The sequence below is a fragment of the Gasterosteus aculeatus genome, chromosome 5, assembly GCF_964276395.1.
Source record: "Gasterosteus aculeatus chromosome 5, fGasAcu3.hap1.1, whole genome shotgun sequence".
Taxonomy (NCBI): Eukaryota; Metazoa; Chordata; class Actinopteri; order Perciformes; family Gasterosteidae; genus Gasterosteus; species Gasterosteus aculeatus.
Genome location: NC_135692.1, coordinates 6,366,067 through 6,377,892, shown reverse-complemented (window position 1 = coordinate 6,377,892; position 11,826 = coordinate 6,366,067). Strand labels below are relative to the sequence as shown.

The 11,826-nt window shown below is 48.0% G+C and overlaps 2 protein-coding genes across 5 annotated transcripts; one reads left to right on the top strand and one right to left on the bottom strand.

Moving 5' to 3' along the window:
- Window positions 1-2: 2 nt before the first annotated feature.
- On the bottom strand, window positions 3-4,720 carry LOC120819830 (uncharacterized). The gene is made up of 10 exons (XM_040177571.2): window positions 4,555-4,720; window positions 3,003-3,066; window positions 2,825-2,923; window positions 2,610-2,717; window positions 2,255-2,413; window positions 1,920-2,060; window positions 1,590-1,641; window positions 1,225-1,251; window positions 1,043-1,069; window positions 3-956 (listed from the first exon to the last, which is right to left on the bottom strand). Exons 2-10 carry the CDS (start codon window positions 3,063-3,065, stop codon window positions 397-399), a joined length of 1,236 nt encoding a protein of 411 aa, XP_040033505.2. The 5' UTR covers window position 3,066; window positions 4,555-4,720; the 3' UTR covers window positions 3-396.
- Window positions 4,721-8,450: 3,730 nt separating this feature from the next.
- LOC120819842 (uncharacterized) lies at window positions 8,451-11,800 on the top strand. Of its 4 annotated transcripts, XM_078102793.1 has the most exons (16): window positions 8,453-8,616; window positions 8,809-8,916; window positions 9,127-9,202; window positions 9,312-9,468; window positions 9,563-9,608; window positions 9,715-9,773; window positions 9,889-9,924; window positions 10,066-10,118; window positions 10,225-10,357; window positions 10,596-10,810; window positions 10,888-10,933; window positions 11,013-11,078; window positions 11,206-11,265; window positions 11,349-11,434; window positions 11,532-11,626; window positions 11,702-11,800. In XM_078102793.1, the coding sequence occupies exons 1-16, from the start codon at window positions 8,580-8,582 to the stop codon at window positions 11,734-11,736; spliced, it is 1,308 nt and encodes a 435-aa protein (XP_077958919.1). In that variant the 5' UTR covers window positions 8,453-8,579; the 3' UTR covers window positions 11,737-11,800. The 4 variants fall into 4 exon arrangements, with proteins under 4 accessions (XP_077958916.1, XP_077958917.1, XP_077958919.1 ...); XM_078102791.1 differs by having other exon boundaries at window positions 8,452-8,616; window positions 9,312-9,608; window positions 9,889-9,935; XM_078102792.1 differs by having other exon boundaries at window positions 11,532-11,800.
- Window positions 11,801-11,826: the final 26 nt, after the last annotated feature.

Below are 11,826 nucleotides of genomic sequence, written 5' to 3'. Positions count from 1 at the left end.
ACAAGTTGCAGCATTTGCAGTTTATTGAAATATTTCTAAGCAAACAGCGATACTTAACTCATCACATGCATCGACCTACTCATCTGCCTGCTGTACGTTAGCAAGCTGTTCTGTTCACATCAGAACCAGTGCCTTCAGGCTATTGTGACTTTGCTAGTCAGCAGCTTTCAGCTCATAATTTTAAAAAAGTAATAAAAAAAAAGGTATACCTTGCAGATACAGAAATGAAAAACCATGGGCCATTTGGGTTAATGCTCGAAGCTTGTTGAACTGCGTGGAAACGACCAAACCACCTTTTAAACACCCATCCACACGATACAAATAGTGAAACACAGCATGTCTCCATGAAGCCAGAGTAACAGAACGATGGTGGTCGTGTTTGCGTGAAGCAGCAGCTCAGTTCCAGAGGCAGGGCCCGGGGCAGAGGCACGGCAGTCTCACACCCGCGGGCCTGACCACCAGGTCCCTGACCACCTCCACGGTCCCAAACACGGGGTACAGTTCCTCCGTGAACTTCTCGTTGTAGGTGTACAGGTGGGCTCGCTTCTCCGCGTCGTAGAAGGACAGCTGGCCCAGCTCGTAGTCCAGGTGCACGCCTACTTTCCTGGGCGCGAGGCTCCGCGGCAGCGGGGCGGCGGGCACCGTCAGTGCCTTCAGGTCCGTTCCCCTCTCCAGCCGGAGGGTTAGGTAGCCCGCGTCTGTGGTGAGCGAGCGGAAGCCCTGCCTCGCCGCCGAGGCCTTGGCCACGCCCAGCCGCCAGTCTCTCTCGCCCACCTCCACCTCCCAGTAGTGGCGCCCGGAGGTGTAGCCCTCTCGGCCGGCGGCGCACCACCAGCCGTCGAAGCGCTGGCGGCACCGCGGGACCTGGCGGCGCTCCAGGCCGCAGCGCATGCGCTTCCCGTCGCCGGAGATGAGCAGGTCCGCGTTGGCCGAGTCAGAGTCCAGCGTGACCTCCTCTGGGGAGGGGAACACGGGGTTTGTGATGAGACATAATAACCAGGATCGCAGAGGCTTTGATTTCAAATGCTTTTTTCTTTCATACCTGCAGCATCGCAAATCCAATTCCACACTGTAAAGAAGAAGAGAAACATAAATCAAATTCATCATAAAAACAATCCATCGTGACATATTGTCGTGGGGGGGAATCACATCACTACCGTCCACAGATTGATCACTGATGAGATGACTGGGGTCACTACATTGGTTGGTCTGCGTTCTACTCACCGCTGTGAGGGATGTAGCGGACAGCGTCTGAAAGGAGAAGAACGAGGTTTGCTGTGATTACAGGATGGAAATCAGGAACTCTATTCATTGCTCACATCCTCCCCCCCTGCTTTCACTCACTTTAATCACATATCAATACAAATTAGTTCTAATGAAATTGAGTCATCAAGTTTCACTCCGGCTAAAGAGGTCAACTGCCCTAACACACACACACACACACACACACACACACTGCTGGTGTAATTGAAAGCAGTTCAGTCGGTTTTTAAGCGTTGCCAGTGCTTGACGGACTTCTTTGTAACTTGGTTTTGTTTAAATGCTTATTTTTCTTTACAAAGTTAACGAGACGTTGAGAAGTCCCTCACCGATCTTCTGGCTCCTCTGCTTTCTCACCAGCCACTGCTTGGTCACGTCTTTCTAAAGAACACAACAGAGGCAGACGAATAAAGGCAACGCAGGCAACAGGTGTGTGTGTGTGGGGGGGGGGGGGTTACAATGAGACCAGAGACTATTCGAGGGTCTGGATCCGGCGAGGCGCGTAAACGTTACACTTCTCCACACCACCACAGATTTCACACCTCTTTTATGGAATTAGCACACTACTCATCCAAACAATGGTAACGGATTCAAGTGGGGGACAATAAACAAATGTCATCCGGGGGGGGGGGGGCATGTTGTGACGGACGTCCGAGAACCTTGACGGGGCTGTCGGCATTCATCACAGCCAGCATGACAAGCTCCACGGCGGGGAGCAGGTTGAGGAGACGGCCCCTCTTCCACTGGAACTCCAGGTCGTCCAGCATCATGAGCACCGGCTCGCCCGGCCAGACGGTGGGCTGGAGAGAGAGGGACGGAGAGAGAGAGGGGGGGGCTCACCGGGATGTTTACTCTGAGCTCCGTGCACGCTCCTGAGTACGATGGGTGATTGTCAAGGGCGAGGTTTAGCTTAATCATCCTGATCAGAACTGGGTCAGACTATAATTGGCAACCCGCCAGCATACAAAGCGCACATCGGACCCCCTATAGTCACCTGAGGTCTGCTCTTGATCCCCCGCGTCCACTCCATGATGACTCTTTTGTGGGGCCCCATGTCTCCCTCCCCCCCGGCCTCCAGCATGCAGAGGAGATGTCCCTTCCAGTCTTTCCTCTCGGCCTTCTCGTGCTGCTGTTCGGAGGGGATGATCCTCGGCTGGACACAGACATTGAAGCGCGGCCACAGCGTTTAGCGCGTTGACGCAAACTTTCCGGTGCAGAAGTGGCACCGCAAAAACAAGCAGTTGTACTACCTCCCATTAGAAGGGAGAACAACCAAGAAGCTTTTGGATCCACAATTTAATTAATTAATTAATTAAGTTATTAAAAACACCAACTGAAGACGCGCATACCTGGACTCTCCTCTCCAACACGGCGGCCCACTCCACGATGAAATCACGACACACACCGGCCGGCCAGACGTCCTCACCGGTCCAGATGTGGCTGAGGATGTTGGACCTCTAGGACACATGGACACGCAGCACGTGATATAGACGGGACATCCCGCGGGGCGCGTAGCTCGTCTGCGACAGAAAGACGTGACGGAGGAAAGAGAAGGACGGCCTACCTGGCAAATTTTGTTGAGTTCTCGGGCCAATTCCATGATGAACAACTGACTCTCCACCAGCGGCTCCTTCCTGTCATGTTTCACTCGTCTACGAGACTCCTGGAGCAAAGAAACAGGAAACCTTTGGGAAGAGCATCACGGCCAGCGTACTATGGAGACCAGGGTCGCATAATCCTACCTTCAGGCGGACCTTGAGCTTCTTGGCCGGCTCAATGAGGAACTGCAGGCAGTCCTTAATCATGCTGATAGACGGAGAGAGGGAGGCCGATGCACCGGAATAAAAAGATTTGAAAAAGATTCAGTACTCTGGACCACACTCTGTCGAGTGCTGGAGCTCAAGTGCAGCTGACTGGGCTGGCATCGGCCACACAGAGCGATGAGAGAGCAGAAAGGGGGTAATTTATGAGATGTGGCAAAAGCGTGCGTGTAGAGAGAGAAGCACTGCAGACCTTTCCTCACTGCTCTGCACTGACAGCTCATCATTAGGCCCTGTGAGCTCTCGACAGGGAAGGGGGGGGACCCATGCATTGGCAGTAGAGCTAAAAGAGACAGCCCACTCAACACACCCACACACAAGCCGAAAGTGAGAGGCTTATTGCATATCTAAACAAGCAAAAGAAACGCATGGCGCAGCAGCCGCGTGGGTCGATGCGTCTCATCATGGTCTTGAAATTGGAAATTTATTCCCAAGGAGATGCAGGACAGCAGCGCAGAGCACTTTTTAGGGGGGAGGCGTTGGACGGGTTTGCTGTTGATTCAGCAGTCCGCCCCCCCCCCCACCCCGCGCGTACGCCAGTTTGATGGCTCTGAGGGGATTATACATGGGACGGAGATTTTGAGGGCTTCGGGCAAAAGGAAACTGAGGGTTCATCTTTCAGTGACCAATAACTGACTGACCTGTGAGGATGTGATATAAACATGAACATTTGTTTTTGACTTCTCGAAAAAGGCACACTGTGGTTAACCTTTTTTTTTTTTTTTTTTTTACACAATAGAGAAAGCCAGAAAGACTCACGTGTCAATGTAAGTGGTCCATATGAACTAGGAAAGCCTGTCAGGTGATGAGCCTCTGAGCCGGTTAACTGATTAAACTGATACACCGGAGGCCTATTGCTCACCTTCAAGTGCATTTGGGAGCAAATAAGAGGGAGGATATACCATGGCATGCCTATCAAACGTCTCCATGGTAACACCCTGGTTAGATGGTGGGTTTCTTTTTTGGCACTGAGGGGAGAGCACGTATGTAGCAGAGCTGGAAGATTTAGAGGAAATCCAGGATTACCTCTGCTGCTATTGCTGTACAAACCCAGGTACAGGCGGTCTATATCGGGACTGATGACCAGCATGCGAGGCAGCACCCAAACAAGACTGTAACCCTCCATAACAGGGAGTATATTATTATATAATATCTGACGTGAAAATAGAAACAGTAGTACAATACCAGTCCAATGTTTGGACATATTTTCTCATTGAATTAAATAAAAAAAATACTTTTGACTGGCAATGTGGGTCTACATTGTGGGGTCTCTAGTGTTCCGTCGTCAAATTCAATCATTTTCAAATATTAGAAAAAAAAAACTCGTGCCGTCGATTCCTCCTCAAGGCAACAACCACCAACACGAAGACACTTATTTTTCATTTAATAACGCCCAGAGGCAGCGATAATGTCAGTCGCCTTTTCTCTAGTGTTACATTTTTTGTTGGAGGGGAAAAAAAGGTCAAAGTCTAACCTTGTTACGGGAGAATATTCCTTTCCGCAGACAACTTCGCGAAGCTCCTCTGTGATGTTCTCTAGGCTCGGACTCGCTCGGTTTCTTCCGCCGGTCCTCTGTGACGTCCTCGCTCGGCTCGGACTCGCTCGGTTTATTCCGCCTGTCCTCTTGTGAGCTCATATCTGCCACCGAGCTGCCGTTTGACAAGAGAGCCGCAGGAGGGCGCCAAAGCCCTCTTACTTTACCAGGTGTTCGCAGTCCTGTTTTTGCAGTTTCTTTATGGTTTATATTTTAATAAAATATAAACAGAAGTGTCATTAGCCAGTATTGAAGGTCTGTGTAAAACATAACGTTAAGTGTATTAGCTGAAGGCAAAGTATTACCTTAAAGCCAAACGTTATTTTTAACTAGTTATGGATTTGTAGTGAAGTTGGATCGTCAAGGTGTGGCTAATATGCTTCTGTGGCCGCTCGCTTATCAAAGCCGGCTACTTCACCTGATGGCGCACTCCGACAAAAATAAGTCTGGTCAATACTCCTTTGTTAAATTTTCTAGTCAGCCTGGACAAGCTGCTACAAATATTTCGCTTTACAGTTTTCTTGAAATTTAACTACAAACTCCAAACACATGTATTCACTGGCATTGATTGTATATGACTAACCGAACATAAGGCAATACAGCCTTAGAGGCTTTGCGTCGAGGTGGGTATGAAAAAAAATTCACATGTTTACCCACCTCAAATTATATCACTACAGCAATGCAATTAGAAGAGGCATTGTATTACTTCCTGTATTCGCGTCAGTCCAGGGGGCAGAAAGTCACCTCATTTAACACTAGGCTCAAGACCCTTTTGGAAAACTAGTCAGCCCCAGGTAAGTTGCTATAAGTATAGACTGCCTAGGGGACCATTCCACAGAAGTTCATGGCTCATTATTGCAAGGCACCAAGTCTACTTCTTCAATTTCACACAACAAACATCAATTACAGTTAGTTTTATTTAACAGTAATTAAAAGTAGGTACAAGCAGAAAATGTCTAACGGTTAACTACTCGTCGTCGTTCAGAGTAGCGTTGACGCTCCACACTTTGTCGTCGCCAAAGGGGAGTGTCGTTACTCGGCACGTCGCCCCCAGTGCCATTGTTGTTGCCGCCGGGGTAGCTGTCGTCTCCCAGAGTGCCGTTGTTGCCGCCCGAGTAGTCGCCGGCTGTGCCGTTGTTGCCGCCTGCGTCGTCGGCCACTGTGACATTTTGGACTTCGTAGTCATAATCGCTCACTGTGCAGTTGGGGTAGCCGCAGTCTCCCAGAGTGCCGTTGTTGCTGCCTGCGGAGTAGTCGTCCACAGTGCCGTTGTGGCCCGTGCTGCCATCGTCCACAGTGCCGTTGTGGCCCGTGCTGCCATCGTCCACAGTGCCGTTCTGGCCCGTGCTGCCATCGTCCACAGTGCCGTTCTGGCCCGTGCTGCCATCGTCCACAGTGCCGTTCTGGCCCGTGCTGCCATCGTCCACTGTGTCGTTCTGGCCTGTGCTGCTGCTGCCCTTGTCGCCCTGCACCTTTTCAACAACTTGCAGGTAGACAGCGGAGGTCGCCACTTCCACTTGATTGGTTTCCAGTTGGACTGAAGTGAAGACATTAAAATGAATGAAATCAAAAGTACCATGAGCCAGACACAGCCTCTATGAGACGTAAATACCACATAATGTCATCAAGAACCAGAGCCGTACACAAACAGCAAGTAGCGTTAAGCAGAAGTTGCTCACCTTCTTTAGACTTCCTCAGCAACACAGACTCAAGTGAATGCTGAAGTGTAAGGGCCTTCTTCATGGAGGAGTCATTAGGAGATAGATCTATAGTAAAGTTACAAAAATGAGTGTCATTAACAAACCTCATGAAATATGTAGTCACCAATATTCTTACCTCTCATTGTCCTCTGCTGCCCATTACCACTCATTTCATTCTTGCCACCAACCGGCAAACCAGAGCCTGCAGATAAAGAAGTTGCTTTTCATCAAACATTACTCCATCACCCCTACATTTACTATACTCCACCGCAAAGTTCTTGAATTGACATAGAGAAATACCTTTGGTAAACCAGACAGTCAGCACAGAAACAAGCAAGGCCCAAAACACTCCCATTACTTCGGTCACCAACAGAAAATGCAATCTGAGTCACGTCGCAGGTAAATATACCCATCTGCAGGTGTCACAGGAGTAGCTGATCAGCCCTGATTGGCTGGCTCTTCAGAAAGTCAGTGTTCATTGGAAAACTAGAAATCTGCTGTCCAAGTCATTTTCATTCATGTCCGTATTCATGAATTTCTAACTGAACTCCCAGAATTCTTATCAAGTTTAGTCATTAAAGCAGATCAATAAATTATTGTGAGTGGTTGGAATATGCATGTGGATTATCAAAAATAATAACCATGGCACTGCATTTACCTCACTCTTAGAATTGATAGGCTGCTTTCAAATCCCAGACGCATACTCATTGTTTTAGTCACACCCTCGACCCTGTTCTGGTATATCGTATTAAGACATTTTACAGCCTTTTCACAGAACTGTCTTTTAATCGGACCATTTCCAAATAACTTTTGAACTCTTACCAGCAGAATGCACTCCACTAGGCAACCGTTTCAACTGTAATTGAAAACTGTTTAAAAAGCTACAGTTTAGCGGCACTCAAAAGGTCATATGGCACGTTCAGCAAGAGCATAAAGAATTATAAAGAAGGTTCTGCTTAACCATATTAAAAACATGAGTTTGTTTATATATATGGTTATTTAAGCTTCATTGATGCTAGATGTCAACCCAATTTCTTAGCTATATTGACCATAAGATCTCAAAAGTTGCCTTTTATTATCATGCAGACAACTATTTTAGTATGCGTATTATATTAGACACATAATTTGAATATTTGTACCTTTTTTATTAACATATTTAATTTAGAATATATATAGATATATATATATTTATTTTTAACTTTGTAACTTTGTTGAAGGAGAGCGTAGGAAAATAAGAATTTCATTCAAAAAACGTTCAAACAGTTTCATAAAGGAGGCAATGGCACGGTGACCACATAGGCCAACTTGGCCCAGGGGGCAGCTACGGCAATGTTGCCAACGTAAACCACAGCTTCACTGCCGCACAAAAAGTCTACTAACAAGTGGGGTATGCGTTTTAGGAAGCATTACATGTTCCTCAAAGATGTTTCTGCATGTATCTACTATGATCTGTTTTAATGAAACTTCTTACTTCATTGGTGTCCATTTCTCCTTGTAGGCGGTGGCATTCTGGGTCCTGAACAGGTTCACCCTGATATTCTGCGTTAGGATTTTTTCCATCTTTTCCAGCCGCAAAATTTACAGTACACATTTTAGTAAACCAACTTAGGTGTTTGTCCATGCATGGTATGTGCACTTATGGAAGTTTGTTTCTGAGGATTTGTGAAGGACTTTTGCACTGCAGTGAACACTGATCATTTCAGATGTCCACATTTTTCCAATTAAGTTTTTTTTGTATATTTTACAGGATGAATGTAAGAGTTATGTGGGCAATCTTTGGGCACCTTCATTGAGATTTTTTTTTTGTTTTCACTATTGAACAGGATGATAGATTTGACTTTTGGAATAACACTAAACTAAACTAAACTCTTAGCCTTTGGATCCTAGCCATGGAGCTCAAGATTAAATAAACCTCCAAATGAATTAGCCCATGAGAACTCATGATGGAATTTTTCAGACACTTATCCAAATAGTATAGAGAATTGCCTGTGAGGGTGACACAGCTAAGATTGCTCGGATCGCCCCACCTAGTACATTTTTCACCACCAAGAACAAACCTTTTACATGTCGCTTGTTTACAAAGCCTCGCCATGTGGTTGATCCGGTTGTTCGGTGCCCGGCTCTCCGATGCTCCCGGGCAGCCTGCGGATGAGTGAATGGGCGGGTGTCTCGGTACGTGCGGGACGCGACACGGAAGTGTGATGACGGTTTACCGACGGGAGGCTGCGTGTGTCCGTACGGGTGCTCACAGACGGTCCTCCGAACATGGCACCCAGAGACCCTCTGGTCGGCACCCTCAGAGGTAGGTCTCCATAACAGCACGTACAGTTCGATGGGATAAAATGACTGTTGCACATCCTTATCTTCTGCGTCATCGTGCGGCCATGCTGATGTGTGATACGGCGACGATCACGCGGGTTGCATGACAGATATGCTTATTTTTGGTCGTGCAACAGATCGTCAGTCAAATCGCGTGTTTGTTGGTCCCCCACAGTGTGCGTGCTGAACCTGCGGTCAGATGGAATGATTGTTTCCGACACCCACCCTCATCTTGCCTCCTGCTGTGAGCTTCTGGAGCTGGTCCTGAGGAAGGGGCTCCAACGTCAGTATCCCCATGATGAATATGCACTTCCTTGATACATATTCCTTGATAAATTGATAAATTCTGAGAACAAATTGCAAGGCTGTACAATCCGGCTCACATGTTCTGGCGTTGGCCGTCATAGTTGGCACATAAGCGCAGTTCCACAGAGTTTGATGTGTTTTTTTATTTAGTGGTTTTGATGTTAAGCAAATGTCCCTCTCCCCCCAGAACCGGTTCTCAGTCTGGCACACAGAGACTACTGGCATTGCTTTGAACAGCTCACTCGCCAAGACGCCGGTGGCAGGTAACAAAACAAGAGACAACCAACAGACATCACTAATTAAAAAAAGCCATGTTAATCTCCGTTGTCTCTGCTGATGCATGTGTGTGTGTCTGTCTTTCTGCGTGTGTAGGCTGTCTGCCCTGTCCCTGGTGGTGGAGCAGACCAGGGTTTGCAGGAAGCTGCTCTTGGCTCAGGGCCGGGGCCGCTACCTGCTCAGACTGGCCCTCAGACGCAAGGCTCTGCCGCAGTTAATCACACACCTGCTGCACACACCCAGAGTGCTGGAGGTCACACACAGACATTACTTTGTGATGCAGAACGTTGAGACTGGTAGACAGAACCCGATTCGGCTCAAATATCTTTGTTTCTCGCCCCTTCCAGTGGTACAGCGCGGAAACGTCAATCCTCAGGAACAAGGGATTTGTAGGTGAGGCCTTTTCACTCGCCTGCTTCCACTTACCTTTACAGATTGTTGTCTTGTTGGTTGTGGCGTCCAGTGTCTGACAGCAACGTCGCTGCTGTCTCCCTTCCAGAGCCGTTCATGTCGCTGCTGCTGGTCCTCTCTCAAATGGAGTTCAAACTGGACATGGAGGTCCGGCCGGCACATTTTTTATTTCTAAAACTGCAAATGTGACATGTATGCAAGTATGCATTTTCTTCCAAAATGTGAAATTGAACTGATAACCACCTCTGGTCTCTATAAACAGAACTGCAGTTTTCTGGACGAGAGCTGGCTGCTACCGGTAATTACAATGTAAAAACATCTCTCATTATTGTTACGGGACAGTCAGCATCACAGAAAAATGGGAACTTTAGGGTCCCTGAGCTCACAAGTGGGACGATTCTGTGATTCCCATGTGTTGATTGTTTCTGGACCCTTCCAGGTGTGTGAGACGTATGAAGTGGTGCCCTGCCGGGATGTGGGGTTGGTGCTGAGGTTTGTATCGTCCAGCAATGGACTTCCTTCCCACCGAGAAGCATCTCACTTCCAAATATTCCAGATCCATCCAACCCGCCGCGTCTCCTCCGCCTGCCCCTCTCAGGTACCTCAGCGGGCGCGTCTTCGTCCTTGACCTGACACCCGGGAGTCAGGCTCACGCCGACGGGTTTGTCCGTCCCGGTGACATCATTGATGAGATCAACGGAACCTCGCTGAGGAATTCCAAGAATAAACAGGTATCCAGGCACCCATTATAATGTCTTAACCATTCACAGGCTTTCACTTCCATCACTCATTTCCACCCGTACTTGTGTCTATCGTACTTTATTATAAACTAGATATGTAGTTGTGACATTCATTTAAATCCAATTGTCCGGTAGAACTTAAAATAACTGGGAAAAATCTCATATATACACACGCGAGTAAGTTAGAATTGCACGGAACCATAAATGTTATTTTTCGGTTCCCCCCCAGGCAGGCATGGTGCTTTCCTGGCTGAAGGGCCGCCCCCTGTCCATCAGCATTCTGCGGTGGCGCGCCCAGGACGGGACGATGTACCGGCCCCTCGTCAAGCACCTACGGGCCCTGAGGATGGAGAACCCCGCCCTGCAGCTCGGCCCCGCTCCCTCCCCGCAGTCGGCCACCGAGGGCCAGAGAACCTCAGAGCCACAGTGCCTCAGAGAGGGAAGGCAAGTTGGCTCTCAGATTTAGGGAGCACTCTGCCCGGCGTACTCGGGACATAACGCACTGACCGATCTCTCAACAGGATTGTGTACCGTGTGCAGTTCTTGGGAAAGGCGAACATTGGATTGGTAAATGATTGCTTTACAACCTAGTTGTAGATGGGTTGGTCTTTCTGGTAACTGCTGCGACATCCGGTCTCATCCTCAGTGTGGGGGCAAAGAGGTGCTGCAGCATGCCATTATGAGAGTGCTGCAGAAAAACCTGCCCATCAAGGTAATGGGATCGTGCCAAAAGCCACATGGGTCAAATTAAACCCAGCTGCAAAAATGCACGGCAACACACTGAATTGGTTTAATTCACTTGTCAATTTAAACATGCACTCAACCGATTTCTCCTGCAGGATGTGCTGTTGGATATGAAGGAAACTCATCTGACGTGCACAGACCAAAATAGTAAATCTGTAAGCATGTGATACCCATCAATTACTTGTTCAGCATTTTCTCAGTGAATGGTCAAATCACATCATGCTTTTTGCATCCTCAGGAGCTGTTGCAACACAACTATCCAGATATTTCATGTGTAGGGAGATTGGATCAATCAGACTACACAATATTTGCATTCTGCATGGCGTAAGTACACACGCCAAAGATTTGATGTCCAAACAGGTCCACGTAGACCGGCTTGGTTGGGATTCTCATCGAAGCACGTGATTTGCTCCCTTCTCAGAGACTCCCTACAAACCGCTCCTGCCACAGGCTTCGGTTGCGTGGCGCTTCGAGCAAGCACCACCAAGGAGTGTGAAGAAATAGTCTCCCGAATTGGTGAGGATGAGCGGTCTTGCGCTATAGTAGTCATTGCCACCCTCCCCCATGTCTAACATCTAATGTTTCTTACAGCTACTGGCTTCAAGCATACAGAGTGGTTTGTATGACAATGCCGCGAACGCGACCTCTTGATTGTGTGGATGTAAATAAAGGCTGGATATACACACCAAATTACTGACTTATTACCACAAACATGT